The following is a 24,989-nucleotide window of genomic DNA, read 5'->3' as shown; positions in this document are numbered from 1 at the left end:
TCGATCTGTATTCTGCAGATTAAAAAAATATATATATTATACTATACTATATTACACTGAGGGACGCTGGTGGCACTGTGGGTTAAACCACAGAGCCTAGGGCTTGCCGATCAGAAGGTCAGTGGTTCAAATCCCCGTGACGGGGTGAGCTCAGTCCCTGCTCCTGCCAACCTAGCAGTTCAAAAGCACATCAAAGTGCAAGTAGATAAATGGTACTGCTCTGGCGGGAAGGTAAACGGCATTTCCATGCGCTGCTCTGGTTCGCCAGAAGCGGCTTAGTCATGCTGGCTCCCTTGGCCAATAAAGCGAGATGAGCGCCCCAACCCCAGAGTCATCCGTGACTGGACCTAATGGTCAGGGGTCCCTTTACCTTTTTATATTACACTGAAACATTTGAATGTTTCTTTGATTGTCCTTGAATCTTCCTGCAACACTTGCCATCCTCTCCTGCCACACCAGTGTGGCACTCCACACCCTTTGAGTACCACTGGCTTAAACTAACATAAACTACCGGTAATCTTTAACTGCTTGCTGACATCAGTTCAGATCTGATATTCTCTATCACTGGTTTACCAATGGCTTCCAGTTCTTCTGGCTCATCTAACTTCAGGGAAGGGGCAGGACCTTTTCAGCCGTGGTTCCTGTGTTAGGTGAGTCTCTCTCCAAAGAGACTTCACACTTCCAGTCCATTGGTTTTTAGGAGATCGATATAAACCTTTTGTGGATTTTAATTTGTTTTCCACGTTGTCCTGAGGTTTCAAGAAACTACTTTGTTCTTCTGGTTTAACAGTTTATGATTTTATTGGTTTTGTTCTATTGATGGTCTTTGCAAGTTGTTATCTGGGGGCTGCTTTAGAGCCATAGAGTGTCATGTAAATTTCATAAAGAAACCAGCTGTAACTATTTATAAGTAAAGTGCTTCTTAACTGTCTTCTCTGGCATTCTTTCCCTTTTGACAAACTGCATGAATAGCCGTAATGTGGGCTGAAAAGGGTCAGTCAATTATTTTAGGGATTGCCTAAGGGTGATAATATATTCCCATGTTTGTGTCATCCTACTTGGTTCTCTTTGATGTTTGGATATGTGTTTTTTGATATACATTTACGCACATGCCCCACAAACCCTACATTGTATCTCCTAGACTCACTGATGTAAATGCGCTGACGTCAAAAATGCCCAAACAGCCTATAGAAAACTCTTCAATGCTCTCATGATTGCTCCTGTTTCTTCATGTGGTGCCTCTGATCACATTTTTTTTATCTGGGCATGTGGCCATGAATGCTCTGTGTATCTGAGACTCAAACTACGCACGACAGCAGCAGCAGCAGCTCCATTTGTGGGTCCCCTTTACATATAAAGTGGAATTGCAAATGCATATTTATTTATTTATTTATGGAGCAAAAGAGCGCATAGAGTGAGGGAAACTGAATCTTCCCTGTACTTAGTGCTTGGCTCCATGTAGCCTTTCCTCCTGGAACAGTGTCAGAAACTCAAATGTATAAGCTAATCACCAAATGACAGCTTGAACTTAGATTGCAGTTGCCACAATGGAATGTATAGGCACCATTTTCCCCCACTGGATATTATTATTATTATTATTATTATTATTATTATTATTATTATGCTTTATATTTTAAAGAAAACATTTCAAAGGGGTTTACAACACATTCAAACATCAAATAAAACAATCCAGAATAAAACAAATTCAAGCTTCAAGGAAGCTATTTCAGATCCTTCTCTAAGTGACATTTTGCTTTCCCCATACTTATTTACCTTCTTAATTTATATAGCTGCCCCATATCAGAAGAACTCTAGGAAGGCAGTGGGGTATAGTGGTTAGAGTGTTGGACTAGGAGCTGGTAGGTCAGGGTTCAATTCCCCACTCAGACACGAAGCTCACTGGGTGACCTGGGTCACAACCTCTTAACCTGCCTCACAGGGTTGATGTAGAGATTAACTGAGGACATGGGTGAGCCATGTACTCCTTGGAGAAAAAGGTGGGATATAAATGCAGTAAGTAAACCCTTCTGCTTATCTGCCTAAAAAGCTGAGAGGTGGGCAGCCAGATGAAGATGCCAGTTGCCAACCTGGCATCATCCAGAGATTATGTGGTTACAACAGGACCCACACCAGTTGCATAATGTGCCTGGTGCCTGGGGAGTTTTTAACATTGCTCTGGAACCAATCTGGGCAGAAAATGACCCTGGAGAGAACCTATAATACAGGGGAGAAAGTTGAATGGCCCTTTTGTTGCGAACAGGAGATCCCACTCCCCTAGTTTATACATGGGACCAGTTCTACCATGAAATCTAGTGTGAGCTTGAGCTGCTTCTTTTGTTTTTGTGCATTTTTTTTTAAAAAAAATATTTTTACATTCCACAACATGTACATATAAACTGTGCAGCAGTCCTCACACTGGAAAGTATACCCATCTGCATACGGCTCTGCACATGAAATTGTACAAGGAGCAGTCCTCTTGCCTCTGCCTTCTTACAAGTCACAAGATGGCAGTACTACATCATGCTATGTCTAAGGCATGCTGCAAGTTTTTTACTTCTTACTTCTCACTAGTGTTGATTTCAAAGCAGACAGGAAGCTTTCAAATATAGGAGTATAACAATCCAAACAACAGCAACACAAAAGAGTATAAGTAAACCTTTCATCACTGAGTTATAAAGTCAGCCAGAAGGGGAAGAAAATCACTATTCCCCTAGCACGATATACTGCAGTTAGGAGAGAAAATCCATAGCAATCATTAAGAGATTGGAGATCAGTTAGTCTCCTTGCTGAAATTAACAAGGAAACGGAATTCAAGCCATTCTTCCTTGAAGGTATCCTTCCTAAGTTTCCCGTTCACCATTTGACATTCTTGTGTCAATTTCTCTGTGAGAACAAGGTACGCGCCAATCCTTTATTGCCTCCCTGAACAAAGCTGGCCCCATGTTCAGCTGAATTGCTACCACCGTGAGAGCCGTAAAGATCAAACAAAAAACTTTGTACCTTCCAGCACTCCCACTGTAAGTGTATAACATCTTGCACCCCTTCTAACCGAGTGGTGATGGGATTTCATTGATGTGGTTGCAACCATACTGGGGTCAGGTACCATAATATATGCATGATCTTTATTCTGGTGGAGAAGGAGCGAAAGGGAGATCTAGGCCATGGCGGGTCTCCAATCCCCTTCAGAGATCTGTGTCTTCAAGTCTTCCTCCCAAACCATTCCTGGTCTCCTGCTTGAGCTCCTGACTTAAAAGGAACTGTGTATCAGCTGCCTACATGGGGCCAGAATACCTTCATTCAGTTAAGTACTTGCTGCTTTCTGGGTGTAAAACCGATGTGAAATTGTGTTCACACTGCAAAGCTTTGTGTGGCATCCAGATGGGCATCCCCAGTCAGATTGGGAGGTGCATGCTCATTCTATGGAAAACAGCCCTGTGCAGGCAACAGCAGCCGCACATCTGCTTTGCGTCAGTGGGTTCTCATCCTGGAAGTTGGGTGAGTTGGGCTTTAGTTGGGCTGAGTTGAAAAATGTAGGGGATTGGAGAAGAGGGAAGAAAAATGTCCTGCTCTTTGCCCCTTTTGAGAAAGTTTCTAAATGTCCTGCAGGACATATTCCTGTATTTAGGAATATATGTATTTAATTTATAGTGAAGAAAAACTTAAAAGGAAGGATGGCATTTTTAAAAAGGTTTGACCACAGCACAGAATTTGATCACCCTCCCTTCAACTGTTGGACATACTTTGTTACTATAACAAACCACTAGATGGCAGTTACAGATAGGTAGCCGTGTTGGTCTGCCATAGTCAAAACAAAATAAAAAAATTCCTTCCAATAGCACCTTAAAGACCAACTAAGTTAGTTCTAGGTATGAGCTTTTGTGTGCATGCACACTTCTTCAGATACACACAGTGTGTATCTGAAGAAGTGTGCATGCACACGAAAGCTCATACCTAGAACTAACTTAGTTGGTCTTTAAGGTGCTACTGGAAGGAATTTTTTTTATTTTGTTTTCACTAGATGGCAGTACAAGCTTGGTGGGAAGGATTTGACAGGACCTGTTCACTGTGAGCATAACTAATTTGAAAACAGTGGTACCGTATAAGGGTGATAAGCATTATTCTAATACCCACGGATTACGCATCTAAATCAACGTTGCAGTCAATTTTGGTCAAGAGTTTTCCAATATATTTCAACAAAATATCAAGTTATTGTTTTCTATGCAGTGTAACTGATTTTTAATATTAATACACCTACCGGGTTTAGAAGATTGAGATACTCCCTGGATGTGATTTGGCAATTCATGTAGCACATTATTACATCCAGCAAATCAGATGGGGATGAATTATTGAATGGCTTCCTTAACAAACAGCACAAGGCAAAGCAATACATTAAGTCTTGAGCTAACAAATTAGAGGGTAAAAGGACTGCAGTCAAGGGCAGTGTGGGGGACACTGGACTTGTTCACAAGGTCCTGACCTGCTCTTCCTTTGCTTAGCAGCACCTTCTGTAGCAAGTGGGACTTAGAACCTGCATCTGCCAGAATGATACAGAGATGAGCAAAACCGCCTCATCTAAATTTGGACTAGGGATGAAACACCAATAAATATTATTTAAAAAAATAAAAAATAAATTTGGACTAGGGATGCACACACACACTAACCCATTTGCAGCAGGAAAAAATCAATTTTCTCAATCCATAATCATACATGCTTATCCTCATCTGCTGCTTTCAATCTAGATCAACTAAAGCATCCATAACAGATGCTTTAAAACCTCCAAGGAAATAGAGTCCACAACCTTGTGAGGGAGCCCATTCCACAGTATTCCAGATGTGGTCCAGAGGTGGTACTGTTACTTCCCTTGATCTGGATACTCTACATCTGTTGATGCAGCCTACAATAGCACTACCTTTTTTCCCCTTTCTTTTTTTGCTCCTTCCACACACTGCTGACGCATGTTCAACTTGTGGTCTGCTAAGACCCCCAGGTCCTTTTCACACATACTACTGGCAAGCCAGGTGTCCTTCCTTTTTTTTACATGAAGACAGAGGCAAAGTAGGTGTTGAGCAGTTACCCAATATCATTTCTCCATCTTCTCCATGCAGAGAGCTTACTACTTCCTTGTCCTTGTCCTTCCCCTTGCTTCAAACATCGCCAAAGATACCTTTTTGAAATTATTTTTCACCACTCTTACAAGCCTGAGTTTTGGCCTGCCTGACCTTCTCCCTGCAACTGTTGGCTCCTTCATGATTTCACCTTTCTTCCATTTCTTATACATGCCCTTCTTAAATCTCAGCTCCTATGTTTCATGAGCCTATAACTGGTATGATGGTGATATGTGGTGCTTTTGCCCACATGGTTCAAAGCAGCTTATGTGCATTAGTTTGGTAAGCAGCCCTGAAAGGAAGGCTAGTGTTACAGTGGCAGCATTATGTGAGCCTGAGAGACAGTCGCGAATGAATATATATATATCCCCTTTTATCAAAAAGTACATCTTATGGTGATCTTATCAAAGTTGCACACAATGCAAAAGTACAGAATGTTAAGACAAAGTGTACAAAAAGTGAAATGCAGTAACTTCCTTATTTACTTACACCTGGGAACAGGCTTTTTGAAACTTCAGATAAAGTTGTTCTCCATCACATTATCATATCAACAAATATTCAACCCCATTTCTATAAATTCCTAGTTCTCTGTCTCAGTACAGGGTCACCAGACCCCAACCGTTCAACACTTCTGAGTAATTTTTCTTATCCTGCTTTTCTTGCCATAGGCCACCCAGTGGGGTTAGATGTGCTAACAAAAGCAGCACCCCCAACTGGAAACAGGGGCTCACTGGGGGATCCAGATGAGACAGGAGAGACTTGGGGGAGTGGGACAGGGTGGGAGCTACTTTGCTTACTTCAAGTCAAAGAGCTATGGTGATAAATAGATGAGGGCAAGTTGAAGAACCCTAGAATTCAGTACAACATGACAGGCACTTTAGGAACAGCCTCCCTACCCCCCCCCCCATTTTCATGATCAGTGACCTTCCACTGGGCAAGGAAGTGCCCACCTAAGCTCATATTAAGTATTTATTCATTTTCAGTGGAGAGTAGGGGGGAAACCAACTGGCTGGAGCTTGATTATATATTTACCTACAGGCCACCATGTTCCATTGTGGATTCCAGTTCTGTGGATAAATAACATCACATTATTTTCCTTCAGAACCAAGTAGTCCAGTTAACATTTATAAGACAAACACATACATGTGCGCGCACACGTGCATATGTATATTAATTATGCCATATTTATGTAAGTCAGTATCTTTAACTGAGACAGCTAACATAACCAGAGGCTTTAGAAAATGTAAAATCATTGATAGTTAATTTGAAATGAAGTTAAAATGTTTCCAGTTATTGCACTGTTATTAGTAAACAATGGCTTACTTGAAGAATCCCCAACTTTTGATTCCTCTATTCAGTTCAATATGTAAAATTGAGTACAGCACTTAACCCTTGGTGCCCTGGCATCATGAACATACTGTGACATTGTCACAGTTCTGCTGCATGATTTAGATGGGAGGGTGTAGTGGACAGTTTAACCAAATACAAGTAGGTCCACTATTGAACTGCTCGTTATACAGAAATTCACTTATCCATACATGAGGAATTAGTACACAAACCTCTCTATACACACCACAGATTCAGATATCCAAACAGCCAGACCTGCGTGTAGTACTGTAAACCAACAAGCAGCCCTAAACAAACCTTTTTGGTGTTTTGCTGATCCAAGACAGCTGTTTCACCAGAAACCGTGGTGGGAGGGGTGGGAGACAAATTAATAAATCTGCCCTTTACTATCACTGTAACCTCTGATTTGATTGAATGATCAATATGGTTGTCATTTGGTTAAATTGAAGTGTCATTTGGTTAAATTGAACTGTTCTGTGGCATTTTAAGGGTATCCTTGTGTGTCATCTCTGTGCACCCTGAGGTTGCTTTTAAAGCACTCTCTCTCTCTCTCTCTCTCTATATATATAGAATCATAGAATCATAAAATCATAGAGTTGGAAGAGACCACAAGGGCCATCGAGTCCAACCCCCTGCCAAGCAGGAAACACCATCAGAGCACTCCTGTTTCCGTCTCATTGGTATTGCCTGAAGTTGTGCTTTTATCTCCCTATCTCCCTCTTAACAAACTCCCAGCCATCATGAACTCCCTTTCCTTTTAGTATTACTGTCCATGGGATCTCACCCAGCACTTCCCTAAGTTTTATGAAGTCAGCTTTCTTAAAGTCAAGAAATTGAGTCCTAGTATGCTTGGCTGCTCCTTTCCGCTGTATAGTAAACTTCAGAAGAGGGTGATCACTCGCGCCTAATGATCCTTCCACTTCTACCCCACTAACCAGGTCATCAACATTGGTTAGGACCAGATCTAAAATGGCTGTTCCTCTTGTTGCTTCTCCCACTTTCTGGACAATGAAGTTGTCTGCAAGGCCAATGAGGAATCTGTTTGACCTTATGCTCCTGGCTGAGTTTGACATCCAACAAATATCCGGGTAATTGAAGTCCCCCATTACTACTATCTCCCTTCCTTTTGCATGCTTGGCCATCTGTTCCAGGAAGGCATCATCTATGTCCTCCGTTTGGCTTGGGGATCTATAGTAAACTCCCACAATGAGGTCCCTGTTATTCTTCTCTCCCTTAATTTTGACCCAAATGCTCTCACTTTGGCTTTGAGGTTCTAAATCTTGGATCTCTTCACAAGTATACACATCCCTGACATATAACGCCACTCCTCCTCCTTTCTTGTCTGGTCTGTTTCTCTGAAATAGATTGTATCCCTCCATTATTACATTCCAGTCGTGGGACTTATCCCACCAGGTTTCAGTGATGCCTATTATGTCAAATTTAGTTTGCTGTACCAAGAGCTCAAGCTCATCTTGTTTATTTCCCATCCTTTGCGCATTAGTGTACAGACATTGAAGTCCATTAATCATTCCCCCGTGTCTCTTATTTAAGGATTTTGTCCTCCCACCACTAGGTCTGCGTGCTGTTTGCTCCATTTGGTCTATGACATTTGGATGATCATCTTCATCAATTGATAGACTCCTACCTTCAGGAGCACTGTCTCCCTCCCCCACATTAGTCAGTTTAAAGCCCTCCTGATGAGGTTTCTGAGATTTTTGGCAAAAACATTCCTCCCAACCGTTGTGAGGTGCAGCCCATCGCTTGGCAGAAGTCCATCTTCAAGAAACTGCAGTCCGTGATCTAAGAATCCAAACCGTTCCTGTTTACACCATTTGCGAAGCTAGCTGTTCACTTCCACTATTTTTCTCTCTCTCCCTGGGCCACGTCGTTCAACTGGAAGGACAGATGAGATGACAATTTGTGCATTTAATTGCTTCAATTTCCTGCCCAGAGCCTCGTAGTCTCTTTAGATCTTCTGGAGGCTATTGCTTGCAGTGTCATTGGTTCCCACATGAACCAAGAGGAAGGGGTATTTGTCAGTGGGTTTTATGATTCCTTGCAGTCGTTCAGTTACATCTTGGATCTTAGCCCCGGGGAGACAGCACACTTCCCGAGACATCTTGTCAGGCCCACAGATCACTGCTTCTGTTCCCCTCAGTAGGGAATCCCCTATCACCACTACACGCCTCCTCTTAGGTCTGGTCGGGGTTCTTCCGTGAGCTGTCCATTCCAAGGTCGCCTGCACATTCCCTGAAGACTGACCTTGCTGCTCGTCTTCATATACCTGATCAACTGTAATGAGGGAGAGATCCTCAAATGGAGTCTGCTCTTCGTCTTCCATGCTAGGGGAGAGGACCTCAAAGCGATTGTGTATTTCTAAACAATCAGAGCGAACCCTGGGCCTCCTACTTCTTTGAGTCACGTTTCTCCATATATCTGGCTCCTGTGTTGGTGAACTAGCCTCCTTCTCAGGGGAGTCCCCTGTCTCCTCCTTGGTGGAGACGGTGTGCTTTGTTGCTTCCAAGAAGAGCTCCAGCTCTCTAATTCTTTGGAGCATAGCTACACATTCCTCCAGTTGCTGGACTTTGTCTTCTAGGAGGGCAATCAACATGCAATTGCTGCAGGTAAAGCTGCCTGCAACCTTTGGCAAGATGGCAAACATTGCGCAGGAACCGCAGGTGACTGCAGCTGTTCCCTCACCCTCCATCTTGAGAATGTGTCGTTGGGGGTGGCTACAGCGGTCCTCCATCATAAAAAGCGTGAAGACAGGACAAATAACTCCCCCCCAACAAACCCTAGGTCTCCCCCAACAAATGTTTGAGACTAGCTCCCCTAAATCTAAAAGATGGATCAAACTGCCCTGCAAGCTCTGATAAGCTCCTCCCACAGCCAATCACCTGCCTCAACAGAAACCCTGCCCCCTCTGACCTTTGCACAGGGAGAGCAGCTAATCAGCCACAAGAAACACAGTTCTTCAGAATTCCCCTATTCTAGAAAGCTCCATGGAACTTCTTTCAGGATACTAAAATGGAATTGGAACAGTACTGTGTGGGTTGTTGTTTTTTTAAATCTATTGGGCTTTTTTTTTTTTCTTCCCAGAATGCAAGGTTGCATCTTTAAACACATGCCTACTTTGAAATACTTTCCTGCACATCAAAATGTGGTTGTTTTGAATGGACAGTGAGTTTTTTATATGGGGAAGTGTTTGATCATGTGCCCCACACAGACATTCTAAAATTGTGGAGACACAGGGAAATTGAACCATTTGCTTTTTCCATCTCACTGCTATCCAGATTTTTAAAAGGTGGGCAAATAAAAGCAAACAACTAGTAAAATCCAACATGGGAGCAGGGGAACATGTTAACAGTGCAATCTATTGTAGGATGCGAAATACATGGTTGTTATAGAGGACAACTCTAACAAACTTCCAATAACTGCTCCTTGCAAGAACCAGGCCCCACAGAATGCAGTTTAAAGACTTATTTATGCTTCAATTTTGCTTTAGCTCCATAAATGTGTCTGCCATAATAGTGTTCAGAGCCAATAGAAGTTAAGTGTGCTATGAAGCCAGGTGACTTTTATTCTCAGTAATCATTGTGGTTTATATTGAATGCTTATGGTACCTGGCTATTCCTTTTTCCTTGCAGGCAGCCTGCTGCTTTCTCCCCACTATTTAAAGAGTACATGGTGGGGGGGGGGGCATGGGGAGGAAAGAGCAAGCTGTCCCACCAGGAAGCACATGGTATTCTGGTTGTTTTGTTTTGCCATTCAGTCCAATTAACCTCCCCAACCAGAAGCAAACATCACATAGATTTCAGAGAGTTACATCTATAGAATTAAAGTGGGCTTTCAGGGGAGTGTAGAGTCTGTTGAAGCCTTCAAGTGGGAACGTTTCCTAATTTTAGGACCCTTCTGTAATCTAGAGTGCTTGCTGTTGGCACCTGCCTCCGTACAGCCTTATCCCTTGTAACGCTGATGATGTTTGTAATGTTGGTTTGCTTGTGAACAAAAAAGTGTGTCTCAACAGATGCCTTGTTAGTTGGGGGAATGAGAATGGAGGGAGTCCAGCATTTATTTCATAGATGGAACTAGAGTTTGAAGAATGGGAAGTAGTTTTATATTGCATGTTTATTTACAAAAATACTACTAGAAATAATAATAAAAAGTGTCGCTAGAAATCATATCATATGACACTTTTTACTATTGTTAGTAATGCTCTTGAAAATATAGGAAAGGATCTGATGATCAGGTAGACGAATAACTTGGGCTATTCCTGCCTGGCAGCTGCTGGGAGGTGTGGCATGATGCCATGAGCTATAGATGATGTACATTAAACTTGAGTTTTACTGACCTCATGAGTTTTGTTTCATCGCTGCTGCTTTTAACTGCTGTTTTTATTGGCATTGATTTTTGTTTGGTTTTATGGTGTTGATTTTTAGTCATCCCCACTCCCCATTTGTATTTTTGTTATGTACTGCTGAAGGTTTGGATGTAAGCATACAAATGTTTGGGGGGGGGAGGTAAGTATTTTGACCACATTCCTAAATCTAATTGCTCTGGAGTGAGTCCTAGTAATATTCCAGTGATCCTTTACTTCTAGTTACAGATAGGTAGCCGTGTTGGTCTGCCATAGTCAAAACAAAATAAAAAACTTCCTTCCAGTAGCACCTTAAAGACCAACTAAGTTAGTTCTAGGTATGAGCTTTCATGTGCATGCACACTTCTTCAGATACACTGAAACAGAAGTCACCAGACCCTTCTATATAGTGAGAAGGTGGGGAGGGGTATTACTCAGAAGGGTGGTGGGAATGGGTGATTGGCAGATAGCTGTGATGAGCCTGTTGACAACTCTTAACGACTGCAATAGGTCTTACAGGAAAAAGCAAGGGGTGAGAAGGTGAGAAATGGCTTTGTCATGTATAATGAGATAAGAATCCAATGTCTTTGTTCAGACCACTTCTCTCCATGGTTTTAAGTTTGGTAATAAGTTGCAATTCAGCAGCTTCTCTTTCCAGTCTATTTCTGAAATTCCTTTGTAATAGAACAGCTACTTTGAGATCTTGTATAGAATGTCCTGGGAGACTGAAGTGTTCTCCTACTGGTTTTTCTGTCTTGTGATCTGTCTTGTATCTGAAGAAGTGTGCATGCACACAAAAGCTCATACCTAGAACTAACTTAGTTGGTCTTTAAGGTGCTACTGGAAGGAATTTTTTTATTTTGCCTTTACTTCTAAACATGCATTGGTTATGATGGCAACCTAGTAAAATTGTTATTTTATCTACCTGAATACAGCTGATATATCCTTGGCTGGTAGATACACAGTACTGAACACACAGATACAAAATTGTTTACCCTAAATGTGAGCTTCTGTCTCACCACATCCATGCAATAATAGAATTAGAATATCCACGTCAATATCTGTTACTTCAGGCATCTAATAACCTTTTGATCTTTTAGCTTTTTGTACAGGTTGGCTTCACATATACAGTGGTACCTCAGGTTAAGTACTTAATTCGTTTCGGAGGTCTGTACTTAACCTGAAACTGTTCTTAACCTGAAGCACCACTTTAGCTAATGGGGCCGCCGCGCTGCCAGAGCACGATTTCTGTTCTCATCCTGAAGCAAAGTTCTTAACCCGAGGTACTATTTCTGGGTTAGTGGAGTCTGTAACCTGAAGCGTATGTAACCCGAGGAACCACTGTATTAGCTTACATCTGAGGTGATGGGTAAGAACCTTGCTTCACTTAATGGAAGCTGGGATTTTCTGATAAGGCCACACAAGTACCTCCAGGACTGCATACAAGCTGTGAGCCTCGTGCCACATATCCTTAACCTCTGACTCTCGTCTTTTGGTCAGATAACACTGAAACAGATTTATGTTTTTACAGCCACATTCTTTTAAACTAACTATCAACTTTCTCCTTCCAGGCTATGGTAACCTGAGTCCCAGCACGGAGGCTGCACAAGTCTTCTGCATCTTCTTTGCTCTTTTTGGGATTCCTTTGAACCTTGTCCTCCTCAACAGGATAGGACAGCTGATGCTCTCTGGTGTTCACCTGTGCGCCTTCCACTTGGGTGAGAAGTTTCACTGGCAGGTAAACAGCAAGGGTGCTTTACTGCTCATTTTTGTCAGCATGGGTGAGTTGTTTAGGTGCAGATAAAAGTGACATGTCTTTGACTTAAATCTGTAGCAGGCCAATCAGCTGGCCTGATAATGCAACAATATGGTGTCTTAACCCACAGAATGGCTTGTGATTCTGATGTACAGATTCTTCTCATTGCAATACAGTAGGTGGGGGGAACCTTCAGCCCTCCAGATGGTGTTGAACTACAACTCCCATCAGTCCCAGCAAACATGGGCAATGATGTAGTTCAGAAACCACTGGAGGGCCAAAGGTTCCCCACACCCTGCAACATGGTCTCCAGAGGCTATGCATAACACTTGCTTCTCTCTGTGTTTAAGTGACCAGCTGAGGGCAAAACTAACAATGCTAGGCATGTTTACTCAGAAGTAAGTCCTATTGAATTCAGTGGGGCTTACTCCCTGGTAAGTATATGTAGGACTGCAGTCCTGGGAACATTTTTGATTTGTGGCTGAAAATGGCAGCACACGGAATAGTTATGAGACCAAAGTACAGACTTGTTTGTTGCCGCATCATTTCTTATTGCAATTCCTACATCAATAATAGCAACAAGGCTGCCCCTGAGGGAGATCAGTAGGGTAATTATAAAGGCACAGGGCAAAGTGCATGACACAACAGCTCTCTTCTCCAACAAGCATATGATCAGGGAGCTCAGGGACACTACCATCTCCCAGCATATGCTGCCCGAGGCAGTTGCCTCACCTGCCTAATGGTAGAACCAGCCCTGTAAATTATAGTTATTATTACTGGTACTAAAAGGGATGCGGGTGGCACTGTGGGTTAAACCACAGAGCCTAGGACTTGCCGATCAGAAGGTCGGCGGTTCGAATCCCTGCGACGGGGTGAGCTCCCGTTGCTCGGTCCCAGCTCCTGCCAACCTAGCAGTTTGAAAGCACATTAAAGTTCAAGTAGATAAATAGGTACTGCTCCAGCGGGAAGGTAAACAGCGTTTCCGTGCACTGCTCTAGTTCTCCAGAAGCGGCTTAGTCATGCTGGCCACATGACCTGGAAGCTGTACACCGGCTCCCTCGGCCAATAAAGCAAGATGAGCACCGCAACCCCAGAGTCGGTCACGACTGGACCTAGTGGTCAGGGGTCCCTTTACCTTTTTATCAGTACTAATATACTTTCTTCTTAACCCTCTGTGTACTGATACTTTGTGTAAGTACTTGAAGGACACATCAGCACTTTCTGCTAAGGCAGCTCTGGGCTCAAAATCTAGTTATGCTTTCAAAACAATGCAAAAGTTTTGACACTCTGATCAGGATTGTGGAGCGTTTTGGTTGTTTAGAAATAATCCTTAAAAACTGAGAACTTCACAACTAGGCCTGCATGAACTCTGTACTATGTTCATTGTACTAGTGTGGTTTCTGTTACACAAGACAGTATTGTGTATTGAGGGATCTAACAAGGTTTCAAGTAGGTGTAATTGGAGAAAACAATTAGGAAACAAAGGCAGAATTTGGTGAAGGTGCAAGTCTCCTGCTTCATGCCTTTTATTTTTAATTTGTCTCTGCACCCAAACCAATTCCAAGCCTTGTCACAAACTTAAACTACTTAATTTTTGCAAAATAGGGAGTAGAAGCCCCACAAGTGCAACACTTTGAGAGGAGAAAGAAAGGAAAACATGGCAGATGCTGCCCAAACCTAAGTTCTGAGCGAAATGTTATTTCACCTCCACTTATCAATGCTGTATGGTCAGTCATTTCCCATGGCTGGCTGTCATTTCCCAGACTGGCTGTCTGCTCAGTCATTTCCCATAGCAACCCTCCAGCACTGTATTGTATCTCATAATTAGGGTAAAGGTAAAGGTAAAGGGACCCCTGACCATTAGGTCCAGTCATGGCCGACTCTGGGGTTGCGGCGCTCATCTCACTTTATTGGCCGAGGGAGCCGGCATACAGCTTCCAGGTCATGTGGCCAGCATGACTAAGCTGCTTCTGGCAAACCAGAGCAGCGCACAGAAATGCCATTTACCTTCCCGCCGGAGTGGTACCTATTTATCTACTTGCATTTTGATGTGCTTTTGAACTGCTAGGTTGGCAGGAGCAGGGACCGAGCAACGGGAGCTCACCCCATCACGGGGATTCGAACCGCCAATCTTCTGATCAGCAAGCCCTAGGCTCTGTGGTTTAACCCACAGCACCACCCGCGTCCCTATAATTAGGGTAGCCAGATACAAAAGAAGACAGGACCATTGGACCTTTAATAGTTATGTTGGAAGGGGTAGTTTCTGTAGATTGGAACTTGAATAGTAAGTTATACCTACTGAGATCCCTTCTTCATAGAATCATAGAATCATAGAATCATAGAGTTGGAAGAGACCACAAGGGCCATCGAGTCCAACCCCCTGCCAAGCAGGAAACGCCATCAGAGTACTCCTGACATATGGTTGTCAAGCCTCTGCTTAAAGACCTCCAAAGAAGGAGACTCCACCACACTCCTTGGCAGCAAATTCCACTGTCGAACAGCTCTCACTGTCAGGAAGTTCCTCCTAATGTTTAGGTGGAATCTTTTTTCTTGTAGTTTGGAACCATTGCTCCGTGTCCGCTTCTCTGGAGCAGCAGAAAACAACCTTTCTCCCTCCTCTATGTGACATCCTTTTATATATTTGAACATGGCTATCATATCACCCCTTAACCTCCTCTTCTCCAGGCTAAACATGCCCAGCTCCTTTAGCCGTTCCTCATAAGGCATCGTTTCCAGGCCTTTGACCATTTTCGTTGCCCTCCTCTGGACACGTTCCAGTTTGTCAGTGTCCTTCTTGAACTGTGGTGCCCAGAACTGGACACAGTACTCCAGGTGTGGTCTGACCAGAGCAGAATACAGTGGCACTATTACTTCCCTTGATCTAGATGCTATACTCCTATTGATGCAGCCCAGAATTGCATTGGCTTTTTTAGCTGCCGCGTCACACTGTTGGCTCATGTCAAGTTTGTGGTCGACCAAGACTCCTAGATCCTTTTCACATGTACTGCTCTCAAGCCAGGTGTCACCCATCTTGTATTTGTGCCTCTCATTTTTTTTGCCCAAGTGCAATACTTTACATTTCTCCCTGTTAAAATTCATCTTGTTTGTTTTGGCCCAGTTCTCTAATCTGTCAAGGTCGTTTTGAAGTGTGATCCTGTCCTCTGGGGTGTTAGCCACCCCTCCCAGTTTGGTGTCATCTGCAAATTTGATCAGGATGCCCTTGAGTCCATCATCCAAGTCGTTGATAAAGATGTTGAATAAGACCGGGCCCAAGACAGAACCCTGTGGCACCCCACTAGTCACTCTTCTCCAGGATGAAGAGGAACCATTGATGAGCACCCTTTGGGTTCGGTCAGTCAGCCAGTTACAAATCCACTGAGTGATAGCATAGTCAAGTCCGCATTTTACCAGCTTCTTTACAAGAATATCATGGGGCACCTTGTCAAATGCCTTGCTGAAATCAAGATAGACTACATCCACTGCGTTCCCTTCATCTACCAGGCTTGTAATTCTGTCAAAAAACGAGATCAGGTTAGTCTGACATGACTTATTTTTCAGAAATCCATGCTGACTATTGGTGATCACAGCATTCCTTTCTAGGTGCTCACAGACTGTTTGCTTAATGATCTGCTCCAGAATCTTCCCTGGTATTGATGTCAGACTGACTGGGCGGTAATTATTTGGGTCCTCTCTTTTCCCCTTTTTGAAAATAGGGAGAACATTTGCCCTCCTCCAGTCTGCCGGGACTTCGCCTGTTCTCCAGGAATTCTCAAAGATGAGTGCCAGTGGTTCTGAGATCACATCTGCCAGTTCTTTTAATACTCTTGGATGCAGTTCATCTGGCCCTGGAGACTTGAATACATCTAAACTAGCCAAGTATTCTTGTACTATCTCCTTAGTTATTCTGGGCTGTGTTTCCTCTGCTGAATCATTTGCTCCAAATTCTTCAGGTCGGGCATTGTTTTCTTTATCGGAGAAGACTGAGGCAAAGAAGGCATTGAGGAGTTCAGCCCTTTCTGTATCCCCTGTTTGCATTTCACCATATTCTCCTCTGAGTGACCCCACTGTTTCTTTGTTCTTCCTTTTGCTACGAACATACCCATAAAAGCCTTTTTTGTTGCTTTTAACCTCTCTAGCAAGCCGGAGTTCATTCTGTGCTTTAGCTTTTCTGACTTTGTGTCTACACGTGCTGGCTATTTGTTTGAATTCCTCTTTGGTGGTTTCCCCCCTTTTCCATTTTTTGTACACATCCTTTTTTAATCTTAACTCAGTTAAAAGTTCTTTAGATAGCCACCCTGGCTTCTTTAGGCACCTTCCATGTTTCCGTCTCATTGGTATTGCCTGAAGTTGTGCTTTTACTATCTCCCTCTTAAGAAACTCCCAGCCATCATGAACTCCCTTTCCTTTTAGTATTACTGTCCATGGGATCTCACCCAGCACTTCCCTAAGTTTTATGAAGTCAGCTTTCTTAAAGTCAAGAAATTGAGTCCTAGTATGCTTGGCTGCTCCTTTCCGCTGTATAGTAAACTTCAGAAGAGCATGATCACTCGCGCCTAATGATCCTTCCACTTCTACCCCACTAACCAGGTCATCAACATTGATTAGGACCAGATCTAAAATGGCTGTTCCTCTTGTTGCTTCTCCCACTTTCTGGACAATGAAGTTGTCTGCAAGGCCAGTGTTCTTTTACACAACTATTAGAGGTTCAGGAGCCCTGTTTCTCTTCTGCATCTGGCAACACCATTCACAACTTGCCTCCCCCTAGCATCCGTGGAAGTAGTAGTTGTGTCTCTACTAGAAAAGCTTTCCCCACTAGAAAAGCTTTCCAATAAATCTCCCCTGTTCTGCTTTTCAACACTACCCTAGTATAATTTACCAACTCAGCTAGAAGGAGATGTTCTTCCCTTTGGCTCAGGTATCTGTCATCAACTTGGTATATTGCTGATGTGGAATTCAGAAATGCGCAATTTTTATTTTTTAAAATATATAAATATATACATAGATATAAAAATGCAACCAGCTGGGGAACTTGGAGCTGGGGAAAGAATCTCTTCCACACGCAGACTACTTGAGAACATTTTGGCCTGATCCTGTAACGACAGTGCTGAAAAGCAACAGAAAGTTTGTGTGAGTCATAACTTCCACTCAAAAAAACCAGAACTTTTCGGTAAAATATGTCAGCAGGGGCAAAAGAGAGAGCTCACAAAAATGTAATGTGAGTGCCCAGCTTGAATGCCTGTCTTAGGTAAGTTGTTATCAAAGAGAAATTGCCTTCCTTCATGCAAAGGTTGGGTTATTACCTGCTGCCTCTTCCTCATCATTTTCCCCCTTCACATTATGTCTGGCCAGGACTTGCATTCCTCAAGTTATCTACCAGCGTCTCTGGCTCCAAGTATCCAGAAAGCATGACGCATGTACATAGTCCTGTCCCAGTCCCTGAACTAGGCTAGGATCAACTGCTGTGCATAGTATTCCTGAAAAACTCTGCAGTTTTTTCAGATGCTTTGCAATTCCAGGATACAGCAACACATCAGCTGTTTCAGACAAATCCCAGGCCCAGCACAGGTTGAAGATCTGACTCTGTTCTGATGACTGCTTGCATCGCATGTCAAGATCCAAACATTTCACACCCACCAATGTAAAAAAAAAAGTGTTTATTGCAAACATTGTCATTCCAGTGAAAAAAAATGTGCACGCTTTTGCTGGGGACATTTACTTTTCCACTTGCAATAGTAGAAGTTTCCAAACATTTTAATCAACTTCAGCTGATGCAGCAGCTGTGGCTATATCTGGATGGAGATAGACCAGCCACAGTGACCCACTCTCTGGTAACTTCCCATTCAGATTATTGCAATGTGTTGTATGTGGGGAAACCTTTGTAAATGGCCTGGAAACTGCAGTTGGTAAAAAAATAGGGCTACATAAGTATTAACTGGGACTGGGCAATTTGCTCAAACACCAGACCTGTATAAACTGCTAGTCTATTTCCAGGCCCTGTTCAAATTTCTGGTCTTAATATTCAAAGTGGTTGGGTACCAGGGTATCTGAACATTTGCCTTCCCTTCAGAGACCCTGTTTCAGGTGCCCCAACACAGGTGATGTCAGTTGGGTGGCCATCAGAGCTTTTTATGTGCGATGGTGTCCCAGTTGTGGAATATTTTCCCCAGAGAGCCTTGCCTGGCACCTGGTCATTGGCATGCCAAATGAGGGCTCCCCCGGCCTTAACCCCCCATTACCCCCCATATGTGATATTGCTGTTTTAAACCACTGTTTATATGCTATGTACATGTTTTTAGTCATCTGATTTTATTCTCTCTTCTGGAAATGTTTAGGCTGTGAGTTGTAGTTTTATAATATTGTTAATTTATGACATTGCATTTTACTTTTACTTTGCCATTTTATCTTTGAGAGCCATGTGTGTGTTATAGTTATTATAATTATATGGCCATATAATTATATATTTATACTAGATCCTAGAAAGGCCCATTTAACATGAAGAGGGGGGAAAGGAAAGGAAATTAGCAGTCTACCATTCCCACATCTCCAGATAAAAAACAAACATAAAATAAAATGTTATGAAGCAAATGTAAATGAAAGCTGGAGAGCATAAAAAATGTATTTCCTAGAATTTATAGTGCTGTCTCCTTTAATCTGTGAGAACCTTCCTTCAACCCACTTTTGTGGCAGATTGAGGCAATTAGTCATGCATCTTTCAAATCTGCCTTGAGTAGCATTGAATTTCCCTGGAAGATCCAAGTTCAAGTTTCAGCTAAGCCATAAACTAGTGGGAATAATAATACTCGTTTTCTCATCTGTAACTTGAGGTCTCTGAGTCACAGCGTGACCAGTCAGGGCCAAACCCACAGAACTGTAAGGGATCAAAAAGTGGCCACAAGGCCAGACAATCCATCTACCAGTCTTCTTCCACAAACCAACCAACCTATGTAGTCCAAGCCACAGTGCACAACAAACAAAGGTCAGGTCTGCTGCAGCAAGGTGTTTACAGAGCAAGTAACTTGAGATTTACTGGGACTGATGGAAAGATGTACTTAAAGTTCCAAACTCCTAGACATTAGAAGAACCATTCAGAGCCCTCTGTAGGCTCCCATGATTTTAAGAAGAACCATGCCACCATGATTTTAAGTTTTCACATTAATGAGGGTTAGAAATGTGTGTGTGTTTTATAAAGGATGTGAGTTGAGGTCTTCTATGGTATTGAGAAAAATACCAGATGATGTGCAGACCACCCCAATTACAAGCCACTGCCATTGAGGATTGTGGTGCAATCCACAGCCACACAGAATTACAGACACTTTCTTGATCATACTTAACACTTAACTGATGTAGCCAATGTGGTTCCCTCCAAATGTCGTTGGACTCAAGTTCTTGTCTTTCCTCATCATTGGCAAGGCTTGCTAGGGGGTTAAAGTCCAACAGTATCTGGAGAGCCTCATGTTGTCTACCCCTGACTTTATTATTTATTTCATAAAAATTATACACTGGTTGATTGTTTAAAAAAAGCGGTTTACAAAAAGATAAAATATTAAAATCAAACAAAAAGTTAAACAGATCAAACGAAAACAGATTTAAATTCACATCAGCATTTCTAGGCATCTGGGTAGGCTTGTGTAAACAAGAATGTTTTTAGCAGGCACCAAAAATGCCTGCTAAAAATGCCTTAGCAGGCACCAAAAATGCCTTAATTCAGCCTTTGCCTTGAGGCTGGTGATGCCTTGAGTCAGCGTTTTGTCAACCTGGTGACCTCCAGATATTTTAAGCCACGCTGACTATGACGGATGGAAGCTGTAGACCATCTGGAGGGTACCACAACTGTTCTCAGGGCTTGACTCTTGAGACCATACTTCTGTCTGCAGACTTAGGGCCAGGTTTGATGTAATGTCCCTGGCTTAATAAACGGTACCGTAATTCAACCAGGAAGGAACGTTTGGTCAGCATGTTTCCACCTTTCCTTCCTCTCGTTGCATGGCTTTGGTACTTTAATCCTGGTCATTACAACTGAAAAGGGGAACTGTGGTTTAATGTCAGTTCACTAACCAGGATGGTAAACCATAATCAAAGCATGGTTGCTGCACTGCCATCAAACCAGTTCCCTGTTTCAGACACACTGCAATGTGGAACTGTGGCTTAAAGAGATCAGGAAGAGCCTATGCCCATCTAACCAGTCTGCTTCAAGCATTATTTTTGTTTCTTGTTAGAAAGGGGCAGCTGTCCTGACGCGGACCTGTGCACTGGTTGCTGGCCTTCTGCTGTTCCTTCTGCTACCTCCTCTGTTGTTTAATGCCATAGAAGGCTGGACCTACGAAGAAGGGTTCTATTATTCTTTCATTACTCTTAGCACAATAGGCTTTGGAGATTATGTAATTGGTAAGTAGTTCAGACCTATTATATACAGAATGTTTTTAGACTTAGATAAACCAGTAGGTTTATTTAATTTGGTTTTCTCTCTTCCTTTCAGTAAGCTCCCATGTGTGAGTTCCTGTTATGGACAAAAAAAGTGGCCTTCTCAAGTTTGAGTCTAATAACAACAAGGAATAATACCCTGTTTCTTCAGCTGAAAGCTGAAGTGTCAACATTTGCTTCTGCAGCATAAGCTGAAAGAGGCAGCCCTACTTGAACGTGAAGGGCCCTTTGCTCTGGAGCGCTTATGTGCTTGATTACACAAACACAGTATGTGAGAGAACAATTTTTGGCTTCACTTGCACAAACAACCTTATGGCACATTGCTGTGGTGCCCTTTTCAGTGAGGGAAGCACTTAACTCTTTGGGAAAACAAGCACCGAATTAATCACTCAGGTTTAGAACAATCCGTGTGTGAGGTGTTTCTCACACAATCCCATGTCAGTACGCATGTGCACACACACACACACACCTAGAGAGAGGGAAGCTGCCCTTTCCTAATGAACCACAAGCAGCTCTCAGATGAAAAGAGGCATCAATGGATGGTGCATCACACAGAATATGGCATTAATCCCAGTGGGGCAGTGATTTGAGGGCATTTGTTTGAAGAAGAAGGTGGAAAAGAGCAGTGTATACAGTATATACTTTTTAAAGGCCATATTTAATTATATAATGAGTAAATTAATTTCATTTCCCTTTGTAAACGAGTCTTGATTAGTCCAAGATACAACTCCATCTCCTGGGTATGGCCTGGGTCTTTTGTATTTTCATTACTACTTGCATGAAAATAGGCCCTAAGGTTGCAGGTATTGAATGCATCTCCATCAAGAGCCCTGCCAATGGAATGTGGACTTTGAATCAAAACAAGGTTCAAAATGCAAATTCTACCTCCACATAATGAGTATTCTTCCTTTTTATTCTGGTGGCTATGGGCAACTGACTCAACCGTTAGGAATCATGTTTCTTAAGCTACATTTCCCTGGTTCATTTATGCTATACATTCCTGGGTAATGAAATCATAGTTCAGTGTGTCCTTTGGGTTGGTCTCTGACCTGGATGGTGTCCTATCTACTCTTAGATGCTCCAGACATTGCAGAATTTCATTTTTCTCAATCACCAGAGTGTTCTAGGCTCAATCCTGGTTGATTCAGTTCATTGTAAAATACTCATGTTTCTCTCTCAAGGGAGTGACATTTCATACCTCTAAACAGCTCAAGTGTTGTTTTTCCATAGGCATGAACCCTGAGCGTACCTACCCATCCTGGTATAAGAATGTGGTGTCTCTGTGGATTCTCTTTGGGATGGCTTGGCTAGCCCTGATCATCAATCTGTGTATCAGCTTGCTAGAGAACTCCAGTGGCCTCTGCCGGTGCTGCAAGAAAAGGAGCAGAGACGCAGAGCAAGAGTTAATAAGTGGCAACCCAAATGTCACTTTGGAATCTAAGGATGGGCAGAACTGCAGCACAAAGGACACTAAGCCTGCGGAGCCAAATTGAATGGCATATATGCTTTATTCCACCAAAGTATTTTGGCTTTTGCTGGAGGGAAACATCCAGCTGGGCAGCCCATCACCAGAGCACCATTTCGTGGCACTGGCAGAAGTGTGGCTATGTGGGATCATCCAACTCGGACCAGAGTGGAAATCAAAGTCTGCTCTTTGGGTTGTTCAAAGACTGCCTCACATGTGATTTCCTTTCTACGTGGAGATGAATCTCTGTGTCAGAGGAATAATAGGGCCTGTGCCATCTTAGCTGAAGGGCTTTTATATCACTGCAAGCGTGGGAGCTGGAAAACCATGAACATCACTGTGCAATTATGGCAATGTGTGGGAGGTTTCCCCCCTATATCAAGGTTATTTCTGTGTGGGAAAAATGTGAGGTGACTGTCTCACCTATTAACCACTGCTCAAAATGCTGCTGTAGTATTGCAACCTATTGACTTTGTAGGGTTATCTGCCCAATAGAAGGCTGAGCAGATGCTGCCACAGTCCTTGCCTTTAATAAAGAGCATTTGTACTCCAAAGCGTGGCAGGTTCTGTTGCATATACTTATCACAGGTAACTGCCAAGGGGCTAGGATAAAGTCAACCAGTGCCACTCTCTGGAACCAACGCCGTAGATCCGCCTTTCTCAACTTATGGGTCCCCAGATGTTGTTGGACTACACCTCCCATCACCCCCTAGCTAGCAAGGCCAGAGCTCAGGGATGATGGGAGTTGTAGTCCAACAACATCTGGGGAACCACTGCCATAGATAGAAGTGGAGCGCCAAGTGCCCCACTCTCAACTCACCAAGATGGTCCAGGTCAACGGTATCAAAAGTTGCTGAGAGAGTGAGCAAGATCAACAGGGTTGCACTTCCCCTGTCCCTCTCCTGTTAATGGTCCACCCCCTCTGGGTGACCAGGACTGATTCAGTCCCAGCTAGATAATCTGTTTCCTCTAGGAGGGCCTGGTGCTGCACAGCCGCTACCACCAGAGCCCAGGCCAATGGAGCAGTCACAGTGCCACTACTTTAAGCACAGCAGGCACACTTTTGTCATTGAGAGCTCACCACTTTCCCCACACTATATGCAAGTATCTTTTTTATATATATGGGGCAACAGGGTTTGAGAACTTACCTGCTGAATCAGACAAAGGTTCATTTGGTCTGGAACTATCATTTCACTATCATGTCTCCCAGTGGGGATGTGATAGCCATTTGTTTCTACCCAGCATCTCATAAGTGGTGGCATCAGGCTTGTCATTTTTAGATATTGCGTGCCAATAGCCATTTTGTTGGGGCTCAGTTGGGCGGGGGCCACCCTTACCTTACTAAAACCACCAGAGTCAGACGCAATATCCATAAAGGCAGGGAGGAGGGGGAAGAACAAAAAGACGGCAGAGGGTGTGGTGGTAATAATAATAATAATAATAATAATAATAATAATAATAATTTTATTATTTATACCCCGCCCTTCCCGGTTCAGAAACCCGGGCTCAGGGTGGCTAACAGCAAATTTTAAACACTTAATTGCAATACAACATAAAAGCAGCATAGAAGCCATAGAAGCAATAGCAATCCTGTCATGGAGGCAGCAGCTAATTCCAGTTTCCTTCATTGGGAATAAATGCCAGCACTCCAAGGAGGCAAGAAATTGAAAAGCATATGGAAAGCAAACCCAGAAGATGGATGAAAGAAAAAACTGTGTTATAATATACCGTGGTCATTTTGGCAGAGACCAAAGGGGCTTCCTTCCTGTCCCTATCCAGAGAACCACAGGCTTCCCTTCTCTGGGCTAATCAATGTTAAAGTGATTTATGCTTGTGTCCATCACAACATTTTCTGGAATGCTCTCCTCCTCCCCCCCCCCCCGCTTGCATTTCATTTATGTACCTCTTCCACTGGCACCCTCATCCCATCCATCTGCACACTTGCACCATCTTGGGCTGCTGGTGATTTTGATGCAACTAAACAGCATTTGCTTCTTTCCCCAAACTCTAGCTTTTGTACCATTAGGCACTGTCCCATTGTAATTTGATCATCTCACCTAATCTGTCTGCAAAGATCCCGTCAGCACGTCAGATTCTCTGTTGCTTCCGGCAAGTTTCTGCTGTTTCCCAGGGCTTTGGAGTGGGGTGAGGTAGTCCTAGCAGAAGAAGATTTGTATCATAAAGGGTGGAAAAATCACCCACAGAACAGTTGTCTGCCAAAACCGGGAAGGTTATTCGTTCAAGGGTGACTAAAGAAAAACATGCCCACTCAGCTGCTTGTTGCAGATGACTGGGATTCTTCCACAATCTCCATTGGAAAATTACAGGAGATACTTTAAGGTCTTTAAAAGGTTTCTTCTGAGGCCATGCATGTGGTTTTGCTTAAACAACCATGTAATTAATTTTTTTAAAATACAATGCTTATTGAAAGTTCCGCAACCAAATAAATAGTTCACACCCTGTGAAAACATACATTAACATTCAAAACAAGTGACCAGAAAGTTTAAGGAAATTCCAGCACTTGTTTCCCAGTTTCTA

At 43.0% G+C, this 24,989-nt stretch overlaps 1 protein-coding gene and 1 long non-coding RNA gene across 2 annotated transcripts in view; one reads left to right on the top strand and one right to left on the bottom strand.

The window, feature by feature from the left end:
- The window catches only part of KCNK17 (potassium two pore domain channel subfamily K member 17), a 31,398-nt gene extending 8,393 nt beyond the window's left edge, over window positions 1–23,005 (top strand). Inside the window, exons 3-5 of the mRNA XM_081854217.1 lie at window positions 12,381–12,547; window positions 20,782–20,950; window positions 22,217–23,005. Of these exons, the coding sequence (XP_081710343.1) occupies window positions 12,381–12,547; window positions 20,782–20,950; window positions 22,217–22,479 (599 nt within the window). The 3' untranslated portion in view covers window positions 22,480–23,005. The remainder of the gene's footprint in view (window positions 1–12,380; window positions 12,548–20,781; window positions 20,951–22,216) is intronic.
- Window positions 4,219–6,173, bottom strand: LOC309337620. Its single transcript, XR_014154448.1, has 3 exons — window positions 6,138–6,173; window positions 4,478–4,534; window positions 4,219–4,358 (listed from the first exon to the last, which is right to left on the bottom strand). It is a non-coding gene; the product is annotated as an uncharacterized lncRNA (long non-coding RNA).
- Window positions 23,006–24,989: the final 1,984 nt, after the last annotated feature.

Source organism: Podarcis erhardii (assembly GCF_964252035.2).
Source record: "Podarcis erhardii genome assembly, chromosome: 3".
Taxonomy (NCBI): Eukaryota; Metazoa; Chordata; class Lepidosauria; order Squamata; family Lacertidae; genus Podarcis; species Podarcis erhardii.
The sequence above is the reverse complement of the archived record's forward strand: the minus strand, read 5'-3'. Positions and strand labels throughout refer to the sequence as shown.